The following is an 18781-nucleotide window of genomic DNA, read 5'->3' as shown; positions in this document are numbered from 1 at the left end:
AGCATATGGTCTCTGGACTCAGGTAGACCTTGGCTGGAGTTTCCTTCTTCTGAGGCTCAGTTTTCTCATCAGGAAAGTGACAATAATTGTGCCTACAACACAGACTTCTTATGGAAATTACATGAAAAAATTCTCATAAACACTTAGTACATGCCTGCCTTACAGCAATTGCCCATAAGGTACAGCTGTTATCATTATTACTATTTTTGCTGTTATTAGTTGGAGTTTTGGGGGGCACATTTATGATTAAAATGGCCTGTATCAATAAGATTGGGCCTAAAACAGAAGCAAAGCACATTAACCAAATTTCAACTAACTTTGGACAACTTTAACTTTTCCCTGAGAAAATCCATCATTTCTTGATTTTTATGTTTTTAAATGTTTTCCCAAACCATTTTGGGAAAAGAAGCATAAAAATAAAATACCAGTTTATATATATCCCCATGTCCCTCTGCCTTCTTCCAGTGCACATTTTCCCTTTCTCTACACTCTGGCATACAACCCTACCATTCTGGCCAAGTGCTACAGCTGATATGAAAATAGTAACTAGTTGAGCAGATGTGTATCAACTTTACTCTGAAAAAAAAAAAAAAAACATAATCCCAACTCCGCCACTTATAAACTGTAAAATCATAAACAAATTATTTAACCTGTGCCTGAATGTCCTTTAAAATGTGATTAATAAAGACTAATTATTTTTTTAGAGGGAGGGCTGTGTGAGTTAATATATTAAAGTGTCTAGAACAGTGCCTGGCACATGTGCTACACAGGTCTTAGCTTTCCATTAAGGCTGAACTCGTATACAGCACTTCATGTACACATACACACAAATGAGGAACTGACATTTCCTTTTCCGCATCACTACTAACAACCTTTCTTTCTACACTGTGTCCTTAGGTAATCTGCACTGCATAGCAATCTACAAAAGATGACACTCGTTGGATTCCCTTCTCAGTAACTCAGTCACTCCTCAGTATTGTTAGGAATTTGGAGATCCCAATTTCCTATTTTAGGCCACAAAAGAACAGTTAGTGCTCTACTGTTGTTTTATCTTTTAAGGTTAAATGTAGGACTACGGTATAGTAAATCTTTGCCATCCAATATTTTACCTCCTGAAAACACTCAAGACCTGAAGTTAATGCTAATAACTATAGCACTCATGGAGCTGACACTCTTTGATAGAATCATGATAAAAGTGTCCTGTTGCCATGAATGATGTCTTTTGCATAGCTTAGTTGATGATTATAGTCCATCATTCGGCAAGCACAAAACACCCACACCCTACCGAACCTCAATTTGGGATGGAAAGATACTAAGGGAGTTAGTTACAGGATTTTCTGACCTTTCTACAGTAATTAGCAGTATCTTTCACTGGTCCTAGTGTTTCAGACATTTTGATATCAGCAAATTTTAGTGACAGTATCTGGGAAGTTAGCTCCATACCACAGCTATTGCTAGGAAGAAAAAAAAAATTGCATTTTTCTTGGAAAGGAAAAATTAGGTATCCTAGGAAGATTATAAATATATTAGATAAGTTACAGTTATTACTATGCAGGGCTATTTTTCTTGACTTGAGGTTCTCAATTATTTTGTAAAAAGAAAAAGAAAAGAAAAAAGCATTTTCCATAAAATGGGAGATTTTGTAGCATAAATCTAGGAAAAATCAAGTGTGGCATCTGATATCCATGGTTATAACTTTATTTGTAATTACTATCCATGGCATTCATGATGCTTTTTATCATGATAAGGGACATTTCTAGTGTTTCCCGGGACATTACTAGAAGCATTTATAACATAAAAATGTTTGAAATTGAATAATAATAATAGAGTCTGTAAGAAGTTGAAGCTAGCCTAGTGTCTAGTCTCAAGGGCTAAGAGGTTAAAACCTTTATTAATTATTATAAGACCCTCTGCTTCTGTGCATTTGGCTAATAAAATATATTTATCTATATAGGTGAGTGCATGTTATTTCCTAGGTAGGAAGAATAAAGCATATAAAATCTTTGACATATACAATTATTTTCATATGAATATATTTTCAATGACACTCTGTATTATCCTATATCTTATTTCTCAAGAGTGAATAAGAAAAGTCCTTTAGCAAAGAGGATCTAAATTAGGGTAAAGAATTTAGCAGAAATTTTTCAAGAATAGGCTTGTGAGCTTTGAAATGATTTGAATTCAAACTCTACTGGTTGTTCTCTTGCTTTTGAAGTTGGGCTCGTTTCTTCAATAATGACATATATTTGTATAATGACTCACTATATTGTAATTGAAAATGAGTGTACTTGTGATTCTCAATTTTCAACTAACTGGCTTGGAGCTGGTGATCAAAGTTTAGTTATTGTAGGCCAAATCATTCATTATATCCTAGAGGCATCAGATGATAAATTTCATTTATGTTCATGGAAATCCACTTCAAACAATAAAAGTACAAAAGTCAAATGCATACTCATATGTGCACACATACATGCACATATGTGCAAATATTTATTAAGTATATAAAGCCAAACCCAACAAAAAGCCATCACAGAACAAGAAAAGGGATCTAATGCTAGAAATGGAGATAATTATACCTTAAAAAAATGAAAATATGGGTAAAATATGTTTATTATGTAATAAATCACCAAAATTGACATAAGAAGAGTCAAATTACTATGACAGCAATTTTTTAAGTTGTTCTGGAATGACCTCCAGAAAGTTGCCGGGCCTAGCTGTTTTTGTGAAAGTTTCTTTGAACCTTCAAGGGATATGTAATTGCCAAGGTATCCAAATTATTGCAGAGTACCATAAAATAAAGAAATTTTCCTAATTCATTTTAAGAGGTTAGCACATTCCTGATCTGAAAACCTGACAAATATAAGATAAAAATGGAAAGCTATAAACCAATCTCACTATTAATAAATTTGCTAAAACTATAAATATTAGAAAAATGAATGCAGTAAATAGCAAAAAAAATACCATATCCTGATTAAGTAATTGCCAACAATTACTCTTGCCTCCATACACTTAACATGCTAAACATAATCCCATTATTAATGCCTCTCATTACAGTAGTGGATCTTAAAGAAGGGAGTAAATACGGGGAGAACATGAGTAGTTTGGAAAAAGAAATGTATTTATTGTGTCATTCTCCAAGAGAAGCAACTGGCCCATGGGCACCAGGAAATAAAGATTTTTAAATGATACTATTTTTCCTCTGTGTTCTTTTACAAATTTCTTAGCTGCTTAAAAATATACATATTTCATTTATAATCCTAAAAAATTCATCAGAATTAGAAGGAAAACAAAAAGCAAACAAACAAAAAACGATAGCAACAACATCAAACAAAACCCAAAATATCATAAACATTCCCATGTGGGGATGAGACTGCTAGAGTCTTTAAAATGTGAAGCCAACCGAATCTGGACTGAAACCTCCTATTCCCAGCAATATTTCTGTCCAGATATGGGCATTCTTCATTGTTCCAAGAATTTTCAAACTGTATTCAAATTAGGACCATTTGGAAAATTTAAACTGCTGACCAGTGTTCTCTGAAATTTTCTGAAAGGTGAACTCTGACGTCTTACTCCAAGACCAGCTCAGACTGAATCAATCAAGTCACCACCAATTTCAGCCAGCTTGTCAGTGTTCCCTTTGACTTGGAGCAGTGCTGGCCGAGGTTAAGATCATTTAGACATCATAAATACAGATTCTGATTATCACTCTAAGGGTCTTCTTTACTACGAAAAGACATAACATACGAGCAAGGGGTTCACAGTTCAAGTCAATGCAAACTGGAATTTGTCTAAAATTGTGAGAGTGCCTTTAAACCAAATTGCCAGAAGTCGAGAACTACTTATACTAAATCAATTTTATGGAGTATAGAGACACAGTTTTACTGAGTATAGAGACATATAATTTACACAATTATGATGTATACATAATATATACACATATGTTAATACATGTGTGTATGTGAGACATAATTTACATAATTATATAAATATACGTGTGTATGTATATATACACACACATACACAGACATATTAACATTTGATATAAATGTGAGTGTGTGTATTACAGACTGAATTATGTTCCCCTACCACCAAATTCCTATGTTAAAGTCCTAACACCCAGTACCTCAGAATGTGACTGCATTTGGAGATAAGGCCTTTAAAGAGGTAATTATGTTAAAATGAAGTCATTATGGTGGGCCCTAATCCAGTATGACTGGTGTCCTTATAAAAAGAGGAAACTTGGACACAGACACACTGAGGAAAGACCACGTGAAGACATAGGGAGAAGACGGCCATTAACAAGCCAAGGAGCAAGGCCTCCGAAGAAACCAACCCCACTGACACCTGGATCTCAGACTTCCAGCTTTCAGAACTATGAGAAAAATTAATTTCTGTTGTTTAAACCACTCAGTCTATGGCACTTTGTTATGGCAGCCCTAGCAAACTAATACAGTGTGTGTGTGCACGTGTGCCCATGTGTATGCATGTGTGCGCATGTGTGTGCATAATTTAAAATATAATTGTTACTATGTCATCTAGAGTCACCCTTACCACATAATATCTCATTTCATAGATTGTGGAAAGTTCAAGGTCCTCCCATAGATTCCTGCAAGTGCCTAGGGATTAGTGTCCTAGCTTCAACCTCCTTCCTCTCCTCATTCAGTTCAGATGTCATTTTACAGTCTCCAGTGTTGGTGGTCCTTGTCCTGTGCTAACCTAAGATGGACCTCAGGCCTTTCCATTAACTTCCATCAAAATAAAATAAGGTAAAAGGTTAAGAACAACTTAAAACAAAACAAAAATAAAAAGGTAATTGCGAACGTGGGAATTGTGAACATGGCTGACTTTACATCCCAGAAATGTAAAAAGTTAAAATTGAACATTAGCTATCTCTGCTCTAACATAGTCACTTAGCCATTTCCACAAGTGGGAGCTCTAGTTTCCTTTTATGTTCTAATGTTATAGTTCTTATTCTCTCCTCCTCCTCCTTCTCATTTCTCTTCTATCTCTCCCTCTTACCTTTCCTCTCTCCATCCCTCCCTCCCTCCCTTCCTTCCTCTCCCCTCCTCTATATATACCTTGATTATCTCTACTCTTTTTTTTTTTTTTTTTTTTTGGCTCTTCCCTCATCCCCAGCAGTTTGACCATCATTGTTAGTGAATTCGGCTCATGCTCTCAGGATCCCCTTTTCTACCTCAAGTAGCTAATCAAACTATTTTCTCAAAGACAGTTCCCTTCCTCAGAGAAATCCTGGAGCCAGCTGTTAAAGTTATCCCTGTTATATTGTTTAGCCAAGTTACTGAAAAGAGTGAAGGTAATATTTCAAGTTTTCTTTTCACCCTGATTCAAAAAGAATGAACATCAATCATTAAACATCATCAAATACCAATACATTACCCTTCTATATGATCTCTAAATTGACACAGATCTTAAACCTCCATTAAATCTGTTGAAAATTATTTTTAAATTCTGCAGTCTCAGTAGAACTTTTCACTACACATATGAACTCTGAACTTTATTTTTTAAGCCATCAACTGTTTCACTCAGCAAATGATTTAAACTACGATTTCAAAGAGGGCTCTTTGAAAACTAAAGACTTTCTACACTAGTCACTTTCTATAAGGGACACAGGAAAGAAGGCTTAGTTTTGCCTTTGTTCAAAAGATTTTCCACACAATTAATATGTGTTGATATAAATTGCCTAATTGAAGAATGTCAGTTTATGGTTTGTGGAAGAAAATGAAAATAAATTCTGGTTCGAAATCACTTCTTGGGAAACAGGCTGCTACTGCCACCTGGGGGAGGTTCTTTCTGCTTCATTCAAGAAAGCCAAATGTGCTTGTCAGAGGAATAAATCCCTTTTGTGTTTTCTTTGTCATATTCACACAGGAAGAAGACTTTTAAACTTTCTGTCCATGAAGTCATAAAGCATTCCAGATGTCTCCAAAATTCCTTCACACAGAAATACATACTTCACAGACTTTTGAGAGGTACAGGAGAAGATGAACCAGAATATAATGATATGAAGGTTACTACAACTTATAAACTAAGAAAGTATGTTGGAAAATATGGGTTATATACTAAAAAGTGGAAAAATCAAATTTAATCTTTTAATAACAAAATAAAACCCCAATTTTAAAGCAAAATTTATTTGGCCTTAAGTCATAGTTAAGTACTCCTTTTCTGAAATATGTTATCATTAATTGATATGGAAACTGTATATGTTGATATAATCATGCTAGTGATCACATCAAATAATAAATTTCAATTGCATGGAAATAGCCAAGAGAGTTTTCCTAGAGAACTTTTGAATTTATGACCTAAATACTGTTATGAAGTCAATATCTCTTGCATGTATATTACATATCTGTTGAAACTTTTTCATGAAGTAGTAAATATGTCAATTACAATGGAAAAAATTGTGATCATTGCTTTTCAATGTCTACTTTCTATTTAACACTTGCCAATCCTGCATTTCTTTAGGCTGTAAGATAAATTGTTACCTATAAGCAATTCTCTTAAACAAAAGTTAATCCTGGAAATAAAAGTTTCAGGAAGTACCTATTGCAGTTACACATCTGTCAAGTGACATAAAAAACTCAGTGCTGATTAGAGGAAGACAACTAATCATTTATAGAAAGGATTCTGGTAATAGATTAACTAAATAAAATACATACAGTATCAGTCTCAGAGTGGTACAGTGACACTGCCAGAAGGTTGAAGTTCATAACTGTAACAGCTTGAGGGAAGTCTGTGGAGAAAACATTTTTAAGAGTGGAAAAGGTAAGTGACATAGAGCAAATCGGTTGTGAGTCCATAATTAATTCTTGAAAAAAATCACACATCTAATTCAGGAGTAAAAAGAAATCTGAGTGTCTATGGTGCAGCTGACACAGCTGAATGAGTTGGTGAGTTGGGGTCACCTTCAGGGACCCCTAAGGTGAGTGTCTTTTGTATGAGGGTGTGAGGTTCCTTCAACATGTTCATATTAGGGTCTGGAGTGAGTAGGGTGAGGGGCATCAGAGGACAAGAAAGGTCAGCGGTACATAAAACTTTATAGTTGAAGTACAAGTTATAAGCAAAAATAATAAATATGCAATATTAAATGTCTTTATTTCTGAATCAGCAGATTGAGTACATTTGGCAATTGGTCAGTAGCTCTGCCTTATCAATCTAATGAAAATGATGGATGACCTTAAAATGCTATAAGGGGCTTATATTCTGCACAAAAATAACTACATTTTAGGGGTGCTGTAAATGAAATAGATTCTCCCCAGGTTTTCCTCCCTCCTAACTGAACTGCACAATGTGTTGGCCTTTCTTTTCTTCATTGAAGAGCCAATACTTAACTCTGATGAACCATGGAGTTGTTTAATTATTTCATAACACATATTACAAGTAGTTCTCATTTTCATCAGAATGTTGCCTAGTTGTTAAAAAATTAGTAAACAGGAACAGAAGTCTTCCTTTAATATTATTCATGTTTCATAGGACCGAAGCATTCAGGAAGTCAGGAAAGATAATTTTTTGCAGATGCCACTTGTATATTCAAGGGGTGGGGAGGTAGGGAGTAGGGAGGTGCAGAACGTTGTTTAAAATGCAAGAAGGGCCATTTCTTCCACTGTACTGTTCCTTCTTCTCCTCCAAGAGTGAATAATTTTCAAATATTGCTGCTACCTTTGTTCCTGAAGTAAGAGACCTCAGGACCCCATTTCTAAACCAACTCACCTGTCACACTGATGAGTTAACATATTCCTCCTAAACATGGCTTACACCAACTTCATGTAATATTTTTTCTAATTTTCCTGCAATTATTGTTTCCTCCTCCCTTCCTTATTTGTATTTGATTTCTCTCTCCTCTCCCACTGCAAACTACTAGTATTATTTCCATTTTCCCTTTGTCACTGAGGGGTCCCCACTTCAGTGGAGAGCTCCTCCATGCTTTAGACACTAAGAATAAGGGGAAAGCAAATCAAAGTCAATACTTGGGAGTGCTCTAGGCCAGGTAAGAAGCCTTATATTGGGGGAGTGTAGAAGCCTGACTGCTTATGCTGAGCCTTTGTTTACCCACAGCCATGATGGACTCCAATAAGATGACCATAAACTTGGCCCTCTTTGGCATGACTCAAAGTGGAAAAAGTTCTGCTGGGAACATTCTTCTGGGAAGCACTGACTTCCACAGCAGCTTTGCTCCATGTTCTGTGACCAAAGATTGCAGTCTGGGCCGCAGTTGTCACTTCCACAGCTTCATGCGTCGAGGGGGGCAAGAGGTAACCCTGCAGGTCCAGGTGCTGGACACTCCAGGTTATCCGCACAGCAGGTTGAGCAAGAAGCATGTGAAGCAGGAGGTCAGGGAGGCCCTGGCACATCACTTCGGGCAAGAGGGTCTGCACCTTGCACTGCTGGTCCAGAGGGTGGATGTGCCTCTATGTGAACAGGAAGAATCTTCCCCAGTCCAGATGATCCAGGTAATAAAAAGGGGCAATCACACTAATGGCATTATTCCCATTTGAAGGACATTATCTTAATAGGAAAGAACTATGAAAAACTGATTAAAAGAGTAGTTTTAAACCAAGTTTAAAGCAAGTAGTTTAAAACAAGTGCTGATCACATAAAAATAATTGGTAAAAATTACTTGATTTTCCCACCAAGAGTCATTTTTACAATTTCCTTTAGAGGAATTCAGTCATTTTGTAACTGGGTCATAGAAAACAAAACAAAACAAAACAAAAAATGAGATACTGAACTTCAGAGGTTAACTAAGTCTCAAACCCCTAAGAACTGTGAATCTGATTGATTGTCAGTGTGGTCTGACTATGCATCAGAATCAACTAAGCTGTTTGTTAAAAATGCAGATTCATCCAAGCCCTACTGAAACAGAATGTCAGGAGTAGAGCTTGCCTATCTGTATTTGCATAAACTTCCCGTATATTTCTCTAAAACAGTGAAGTTTTAGAACCACTGAACTAAAATACTTACTTGCATCCATTCAACATCAAGGGACAACCTCTTACAGTTCACCATAAATGGGGCATTACTGTCTGATTCAGTCACTGAACACTGTATTGAGCACCAGTACAGAGCTTAATGATTGGTGAGTAATATATGAGCCCTGGTCTCAAAAAGCTCACAGCCTAGAAGAGACAAATAGATAAACAAGTATAAACAAGTATAAGACAAGTATAAACAAGTATAAGACAAATAGATAAACAAGTATAAGACAAATAGATAAACAAGTATAAGACAAATAGATAAACAAGTGCCAAAGTAGGGCAATGTACAACTCCTCAGTGAAGGAGGCATCACTGAGACCTACACCTCAGTAAGTAATCAGGGGAGATTTATACTTTATTAACAGGAAAAAAATCAGGAATTTCAGAAGCTTTGCTTGTTTCATCATCTGTAGGGTAACTGCTCCATGCCAGCCATGAGAAAATCACAGGGACCTCAGGGTGAACAAAAATAACATATGCCACTTTTGACTAGTGGTTCATCCCTGTTTGTTTGTTCATTTATTCAATTTCTTGATTCTCCAGTCTGGGGCCACCCAAATGTAACTGCTGGACTTGACTAGTATAATTCAGTAGCCTCATTAAGTCACTGAGCTCAGAGAACACATCTTCCCTAGAAGCTTCACAAGTAAACTACATGAAGAATAGAGAGCAGACATTTTTAATTCAAAATGAATTTGTATAAATGCTATTCTTCTTTTGGTCCCACCTCTGATTATGCTCATGCAGAATCTGTTACACTTAGAAAAACAGTATACTTTGCTTTAAAGAAAGATATCTTCCTTTAACTAGTAAAGGCATAAGATTGTTCTAAATGACAGACACACGTTTTGTTTTTCAGTAACTGTGCATGTTTCTAAAAAAAAAAAAAAAAGCCATATGTGTAATCACAAGAAACTAGCGGAAAAAATTAGGGTGACAAGAGTATAAAAAATAATTCTCATCATCTAACTCCTGAAAAATCAAGGACATTCTGTACAAAAGCAAAGAAGAAGAAAAGAAGATGATTGCAATTAAGAAACAATGTGGAATCTAAGAAAGCCCATAAACCACCCCCCAACCAGTTAAAGCCTGCATTTCAAACAATATTTCTGGTAGAAATCAAGAGGGGCGGGGGGCGGGGGGGAACTGCAGCCATACAGTCAGTGTAATTTTTAAACAGTTTTAAAAATTCATTTAAAGTTGCTATTAAATAGACATTTAGCTTAAGCTATAGATGGATGTAACCCACTAAATTCAGTAAATGCATAAATAGTTCTCAAAAACTAACCTGACCCTCTCCATATGTCTCCAGATTTTTCTTTCTGCTGGTCCAGACAGGATATTTTAAGAGACATACATTTTGAAAATAGATTTTTTTTCCAGTTTTAGGATATAGAACAATATTGTAATTCCCTAATTGTTTTTTATGCAAGTGAATTTGATTCATACATGTCTCTGATCCTTTTAAATGGTATTTGGCATATAGCCTTCTCCTCTTATAGCTGCTTTCCTTACGTCAGTGGCCAATTCAGGAGTTGAAGGCACAGAGGAGATGGGCTAGGGAAAAACTCAGATCCAGAATATTTTTTTCGAGAATAAATAACTTCTGTCTCCCGGGAGAACTCAGCAGCCAAGATTTAGTAATCCTCAGAGGGGCCTCGACCCCTAGGAGGCACTGCAGTCCCATTCTGGGCTTACCACCTTGATCTTTGGTTGAAGATTGCCTAAGCACAGGCTGGCTGTTTATGACTTTCTTCCTGAAGGTGCCTCAGATACTAGTGGCAACCATCTGGATATGCTCACAGATTGGGAGGAGCTGCAGAATGTCTGAATATTCAACAGGACCAGCAGCTGTTAGGAAGGAGGTGTTGCTAAGGTCCTCTGGTTTCAGACACACCCTGGATTTCTCCTTCCTGGCTCATGCAAAATGGGGAAGAGAACATCTGCCTTCCCCTCTTCCTTTCCCCCTTTCTGGGGGCACTGATGCTTTCCATGGAAGTAGTCTCCAAGGCTAGTGCCAGAGAAGTGACCTCTTCTTTCCTGTACCTCTCTGCTGTCTCTTTAAATATCTCTCAGTTTGTGCTCTAATATTTTACAGAGGGGTTATAAGCTGCCAACTGTGACAACTGAAACAGTTCCTCAAATGATCCCTTTTTCTTTATTTATGTTAGGCCTTCATTAATTTACAGTAAAATGGTGGAGATGTCAGTGAGTCATCTCCCCAAAATTGGGAAATAAAGGGAATGATTCATCTGAATGTTATCTATCATTTTAATTTTTTAAAAAATCCCCCAATAATAGATCAGAGCATAAATAAAGTCACCTGAGGGAAAGTGCTAGCATGCAGCCAAAGTGCACCAGGAATTGAATCCAGGAATTGACTAAATTCTTTCCATGATCATGGTATCATGTACATATTATCACTGTATATATTCAGGCTTCAAGCATGCATTTTAATTTCGAATGAACAACTCAACTGCTGATGTTACAGATAGGTGTACACAGGGAAGGTTCAGAAAGGCCAATGTAAGGCCTGAACATACTAAACAAAGATCATGGGCTTAGGTGTTCTATAGAATTCAGTTGACAAATAAGCCTGTTACAGTTCTAGGTATATGACTATAAATGTTACTAAGGCTTTCTTGGCTTCAGTTCCTTACTTATAAAATGGGGATAATTTACCTAATTGAAGAGTTCTGAGGGCTATATTTAATAAATGTAATGTGCTTGGCATTGTGCCTGAATTACAGCAGTTTCATAGTAGGTTTGCAGAAAATTGCCATTACTATTATTGTTTTTATTGCCATCAGCACTACCTAGATTGTGATGAGTACTTATTCAAATGAACTACTAGATATAAGCAACATATTACAGATGTTGTTCAAGTTCCTACTTAGCTACTCGCTTTGTAACCTTGGGTAACTTCTCTAAACTTCAATCTTTTCATTGGTAAATTGGGAAAGATAATAGTTTACTGGGTTACTTTTGGAATTAATGTCATATTAACATAATAGTAAATTCACTCAGACACTGGCACATGGCAAGTGCATAATAAATGTTACCTATGATCATTGTGACTTTATTGTTAGTATTTGTTTTACCCTAAAATTGGGACATATTATTTGTAGCCTTCTTTGGGATTATTTTGATAGGCTTCAGAATAAAGTAAGAGTGAAATAAAACTTACACGGCCCTGATTTATAGGAACTTCCTTATTAATTTAGAAAAAAATCTGGGAAAAAAATTTACTGGCTTAGTAATGTTAATTGAAATAAAAATTTAGTGTGAAGGACAGGGGACCCCTGCCATTCAAGGAACCTCTGTTACAGGCCCAAGTCTGCCAATAATCAGCTATGTGGCTTTGGCCAAGCCATTTAACATCACAAGGCCTTAATACCCTCATCTGTAAAATAAGGCAGTTTTGACAGATGATCTGTAAGGCTGACTGTTCTCTGAATCTGATCTAACGAGGCTTACCATTCAGCTTTGGCTCTCTAAGAAGGCAAATGTGGTGCTCGAAGTGGGAAGAGAATAAGGGAATAGCATAAAATATAAAGAATGGTCCTTATTGTCCTCCTGATCCATGATAATTTTTTTCTCAGTTGATGTAATAGTTGGCTTTTTTTAAAGTTTCCCCCTAAAAGGTCCAGATGCTATGATTTCATCAACCACAAACAAGTGGGGCAGGGCTGGTGAGGTCCTGGGAAAATGAACGTAATTCCTGGAAAACAAAGTTTATATCCTAACTAGTTGTCCCAAAAGGACTAGATGGACTCATACCCATTAGCACTATGAAACCAAACAACTCATGATTGATTGTAAAATTTCCATCTAGCTTAGTACTATATTTAAATTATTAACACCAGAAACTTACATTATCTTTCTATTGGATTTTTTATGTGAGGTATCAATCAAATGTGATTATTCTTTCTCTGGATCCATAAAGAATGTTTGGCCACTAACATGATGACTATACACCAAGTGACACTACTTTCAAATATTCAACTATTTGCTGGCCAAAAATCAATCTAAAGAATATAAGCTAAATCAACCATTCTCTTCTATTTTTGGCAGTAATTCAAAAGTGCAATTTCTCTCACAGTTTAGGACATGAGCATCCTTTCATAAATAATTATCAACATGTAAAAACTTTGCAGTGGCTGAACACATGGACTTGTAAGTGGTGTCAAGCTTACAAATCTATTATCCTTAGGCGCTTTAACTCATTTTTCCTGAATGATATTATGGTTTAAAGTACAGAAGATGTCTGGTGGAGACAAAGAGGCAACATGTTAATGTTACAATACAGAAAGCCAGGAACTAAAAACACACTGTGAATGTTATGCCCTTTAATGCAATAGGTACTAACCTAGCAAGAGGAGAAGTCTATGTTATAATATATAACTCAGGAGAGAACCATTTGAGCCAAACAGTTTATTTAGCATGAATTTTTATTATGGTGATGTTGTAAAAATAGTTAATAATAAATATAGCCCCTGCATCAGCCAATACCCAGGGAACAGGTCTGGGGGTAACACTCAAGGGGTTAAGGACAGTAGCTATTTATTCACGTGTATTAAACATTTCAATAACCTGACAATCAATATGAATACATCAATAATGTGCTGAGTGAATACCAGGTCTGATTCTAAATTTGAGAAACTTCTAGAGACAAGAGTGATGAAGGATCAATAGTGGTATAGAAATAAAATCCCAATACTATACAATTCCCAATAATGCTCAATCACTTTCTTTACTTGGTGTGTCTTTACTGCCTGAGAACCCCTTTGTTAATTCCTATGCTCGAGGCATCATCACATGCCAGAAACTTTTTCTGACCCCCTCCCTTTACCCCCACTTTCCACCTCTCCCATCCAAAACTAGGCTAAATGTTTGCCTCTGTAGTGCCAATATATTTTCTATCATAACACTTGCGATTACAACAAACTGAAAGTATTTTTTTCCTGTCTGTCCCTCTTCCTTAGACTTAACTTTAGTTAGTAAACAAGAATCTCCACTAGATATAAGCAGGAAATGTACCTGTCTTGTACCACTCCTTGTCCCCAAAACAAAGTAGACCCTCAATAAGTATTTGCAGAAGGAATAAAGCCCCTAGAGTGCTTTTTAAAATTCACATTCCCAAGCTCCACCCCTAAAGATTTTGATGCATTTTTAGCAAGCATCCCAGGTGATTCTGATGTAAATGGCCCAGAAATCTCTATTCCCAGAACCTAAATCTGATATATTTAGCACTTCATTAATTTTTCAACCATTTGGATTAATTTGCTGGGGCTGTGATAAAAAGTATAATTAACTGGCTGGCTTAAGCAACAGAAATTTATTGTCTCTCAGTTCTGGATGCTGGAAGTCTGAAACGGGTGTTAGCAGGGTTAATTCCTTCTGAGGGCTGTGAGTGAAGGATCTGTCCAAGGATTCTCTCCTTGGCTTATGGATGGCTGTCTTTATGCTCACCTGGTGTTCTCTCTGTATTCATGTCTTTGTCCAAATTTCTGTTTTATAAGGACACATTGGGTTAGAGTCCCACCCTAATGATCTTAATTAATTGCATCTGCAATAACCCTATTTCCAAATAAAGACACTTCTGAGGTACTGGAGGTTAGGACTTCAACATATCAATTTGGAGAAAGAGGTTACAATTCAACCCACAACATGGTTTATTTATTTTGCAATTCTCTGACCTCTCTCACAAGAGATGTGTTCTTAGAGTACATAGAATATACGACAAACTCTGAAGAGGTCTGGTAATTTTGCTATGTCACTATTAGCTAAAATGTGATGTTGACATTGCATATAGACTTTGATTTATAAAAGAGCTATGTTCTTTAAAGTTTGGGTTAAAGGTTTGCTAATTTTGAGTTTTAAAGGCACATAAGCATATGCCAATTAAAGTACTTCTTTGAAAAATTCTTTTGTAAAGTTCAGAATCTTTCTGTTTAAATAATTATTCCCTAATGTACTGATCTGGAAATGTCTGAGGATTTTCTTGAAGCAGGGCATTTCAGGAGAACTAGAAATATACAATTATTCTATGGTATAAACAGACACATTTTGAACAGATATGAGGAAAAATTTTGGACCTATACCTTGAGAGAGTCCCTCTGAATACAAAATAGAAAGTGCAGATTACAGGCGAATTTGTGATAATGAAATAGAGTAGAAAAGTTTTACAGGAAAGTACAATTTTGTGTCCCAAAGATTAAATTTCAAAATTGAGGACTCAAAATTAATAAATAAAACCCTAAATCTTCTATTTGAGACGATGGTGAGGGTCTAAATTCCAAATTAATACAAAATATTTATTGAGAGTTTACAACATATTAGAGGTTTTGATTGATATAGAAAGACATAGACTTTGCCTTCAAAGAGGTCATAGCCAAGTTATAGAAATAAATGTGAAAATGAATAGCTCTGATAAAAGTCAGACTGTGTTAGGAGTTATAATTGGTAACCAGTCTTGAGATGTTTCTAATTTAAATATATTGTCCCACAGTTCCTGTATTTTCATATTAGATTTACATGTCCTGATTCTTCCTTCCTCCCTCCTTCCCTTCCTCTTTCTTCCTGCCTTCCTTTTACTTTCTTTCCCGCTGTCTTTCCCTCTTCTTCCTTTCATCTTTTTTCAGTTGTTCAATATTATAAATATGAATCCTATATTCATTCAAAAGTTTCCCAAACTGCCATTCAATTTTTTCAAGATTTTTATAAACTAGAGTTTGTGCTAATGCCTCTGTTTGTACTCAACCTCTTTATATATCAGTTTCTCTATATCATAATGGTATCTCTCACAAATCACCATGTTGAGCTTCAAAAGAGATAAAGTATGTAAAGCACTTAGCATAATATCCAGCACTAAATATTAGTTGTTCTCCCGTCTTTCTTTCTTTTAATTATTAGATGTTCTGGATATTCCTTGTTATGTTTATTCCTAAGCATTTAATACTTCTCTTGCTATTATGAACTGGTAGTAGCTTTGGAAATATTTTTTTTATGCGAGTGTTTGGAATGGAAGGAATTTTACTGTCACATTGTCATGATTTCATATAACTTTGGAAATATTCAAAAACGTTAAATGGTTATTTCTAGATGCCTTTCATATTGCGTGAGCAATCTGCCATGTGCTATTACTTCTGCTTTATATCAGCTTATTTGCACTAATCAAACAAGAATTTATTACATAACCAACTTCTACATATTACTAAACAAAGGAATACCGGTCTGCAGTGTTTTTCACCCACATTAGAGGAAGTCACCCGATAAACTGGGTTTGATTCCAGGTATGTGAAGAGGATGCGAGTCACAGTAATATTTTGTAGTTGCTCCAAATTACCAAATGTATTTTGATCTTAGCATTTCCATTACATGTCATCTGATTAATTGACAGATTGTAACCAGATTATGTAATTATAAATCCTTAGAAAATGTTTTCAGTGATGATGATAACACAACATTCCTACAGAAAGAGATATGACAATTCCCTTGGGCAAGGTGCTCTGACAAAGGAATTCAGTGGTTCTAAAAGATTCAGGTTGACAGGCAAGTATAAATGAATGCTGCAAATGTAATTAAATCATATGCAGCATTGATAATATGCCGTTTTGAGGTTGTATATAAATTATAACAACAAAATAAAATGGAGAACTAAAGCCTTTTTTTATAGAATGCCCACCCATCTCTGTCCATGTGCTTACATTACTTGACCCCATCATCATTTCCATTATATATTCCAGCTTTTAGAAACATAATGAGGTACAGATCTATTGACTGTGTTAAACCATAATAACTCCTCAGCTCTTCTTTGAGAAATATAGTCCAAGGCAAATAGCCATTTAACTTCTCTCTTTCAGGAACTTCTGGGACATGCTTGGAAGAATTACACTGCCATTCTTTTCACCCATGCAGAGAAAATAGAAGAGGCTGGGTTCAATGAAGATGGATACTTACATGAGGCCTCTGATACACTGCTAACTCTACTAAATTCTATTCAGCACAGATATATTTTCCAGTATAAAAAAGGAAACTCACTTAATGAACAAAGACTAAAAACCTTAGAAAGAATCATGGAATTTATAAAAGAGAATTGTTACCAAGTTCTTACCTTTAAATGAGATTTAGGTGAAAGGAAAAGGGCTTTGGGTTTTAGAGTCAGCAATCTGGTTTCAAAAGTGCCTTTATTAGCATGAATGTGGACCATCAGAATTTCCATGTGCTGCCAGTGAGAGTGTACATTGGTAAAACCACTTTGGAAAACTGGCAATTAAAAATAAGATTTCTGAAAAAAATAAAAAATAAAAAAAATAAGATTTCTGGGCTTCCCTGGTAGCGTGGTGGTTGAGAGTCCACCTGCCGATGCAGGGGACACGGGTTCGTGCCCCCATCCAGGAAGATCCCACATACCGCGGAGCGGCTGGGCCCATGAGCCATGGCCACTGAGCCTGCGCATCTGGAGCCTGTGCTCCACAATGGGAGAGGCCACAACAGTGAGAGGCCCACGTACAGCAAAAAAAAAAAAAAAAAAAAAGATTTCTAAGGCAAATCCTATGACACAATAATTACACTCTGAAGTATATATATCCAACAGAAATGTATACATTTGTGCACTAAAAGACATGTATGTACAAGAATGTTCATAGCAGTACTATTCATAATAGCGAAAAACTGGAAATTATCCAAATGTCTACTAAGAGTAAAACGGATAAGCAAACTGCGGTATATTTAAACAATGAAATATTATACAGTAATGAGAATGAGCAAACTACAACTGCATGTAACAAGATCAATGAATTACCCAAACATAATGTTGAAAGAAAGAAGCCAGACATAAAAGAATACATACTCTATGATTCCATTTGTATAAATTTCAGAAACAGTCAAAACTAATGTAATTTTAACTATTTTGATGTGAGAAGTGTTGGAAGTCAAGTTACCCTTGGTGGGGTGGGGGGGATAGTGAGTGAAAGCACACACCGGGGCAGCTTCTCAGATTCCAGTAATGTTCTATTTCTTGACCTGGAAGTTGGTTTCACAGAGTGTGTTCCCATTGGGAAAATTCGACAATTAAACACTTCTGACTTACGAACTGTTTACTATATATGTTATACTTAAATAAAAGTTAAAAATGAATAAATTATTATCCATATTTTCAAAACTTGCTCCACTGCTTACTTGATCCTAAAAAATTAAACTTGTGAAGGCCTGTTCCTCATGTGAGATACCTACTTCATATTTACTGTAATGATAAAACAACTTAGCACATATTAGACGCTCAGTAAATGTTAACTTCCGCTTCCACTTTCATATAACCCCTGGTTCCTATTAAGGCTTGGAAATACAGGTAAAAGCTCAGAGCCGAACCCTGCAGCAGAAATAACTGTTAACAATTGTAATAACCAAATATGAATAAAGCTTTGACTGAAAAAGAGGCTTCCAGTCTACCTTGGAAGGTCGGTCAATTTGGATTAGTAGAGAGATCCAGGATAATCTCAAAGGCAGCAGTGAGGATCAAAGGAAAATAATTCTAGTCAATCGTAACAGCCAAGTCCATCCACAAGTCAGTATCAGATCACCCTCAGGTTTAACATCTGCATATGAGCATTATCATTTATAAGATTCTTTCCTAAGGTAGTCCCCAATTTACAAACAGCTTGTTTTCATAAAGTTAATTTGTAAATTGCTTTTTTAGTGTGCATTATACTTTATTTTCCATTAAAAACGGGATTACAGCTCGTGGTTGTTCTCCCAGACTAATCCTCAAAAGTGTACCTAATGTT

General features: G+C 35.9%; 1 protein-coding gene across 1 annotated transcript; it reads left to right on the top strand.

Moving 5' to 3' along the window:
* Positions 1-8075: 8075 nt before the first annotated feature.
* Positions 8076-17119, top strand: GIMD1 (GIMAP family P-loop NTPase domain containing 1). The gene is made up of 2 exons (XM_060011825.1): positions 8076-8468; positions 16859-17119. The coding sequence occupies exons 1-2, from the start codon at positions 8076-8078 to the stop codon at positions 17117-17119; spliced, it is 654 nt and encodes a 217-aa protein (XP_059867808.1).
* Positions 17120-18781: the final 1662 nt, after the last annotated feature.

Source organism: Delphinus delphis, chromosome 5 (genome assembly GCF_949987515.2).
Source record: "Delphinus delphis chromosome 5, mDelDel1.2, whole genome shotgun sequence".
Classification (NCBI taxonomy): Eukaryota; Metazoa; Chordata; class Mammalia; order Artiodactyla; family Delphinidae; genus Delphinus; species Delphinus delphis.
Note: the sequence above shows the minus strand (reverse complement) of the source record. Positions and strands in the feature narration are given on the sequence as shown.

Coding starts and splice junctions, on each gene's coding strand:
- GIMD1 (XM_060011825.1), top strand. CDS start 8,076: ATGATGGACTCCAATAAGATGACCATAAACTTGGCCCTCTTTGGCATG. Junction 8,469..16,858: donor CCCCAGTCCAGATGATCCAG/GTAATAAAAAGG, acceptor TCTCTCTTTCAG/GAACTTCTGGGACATGCTTG.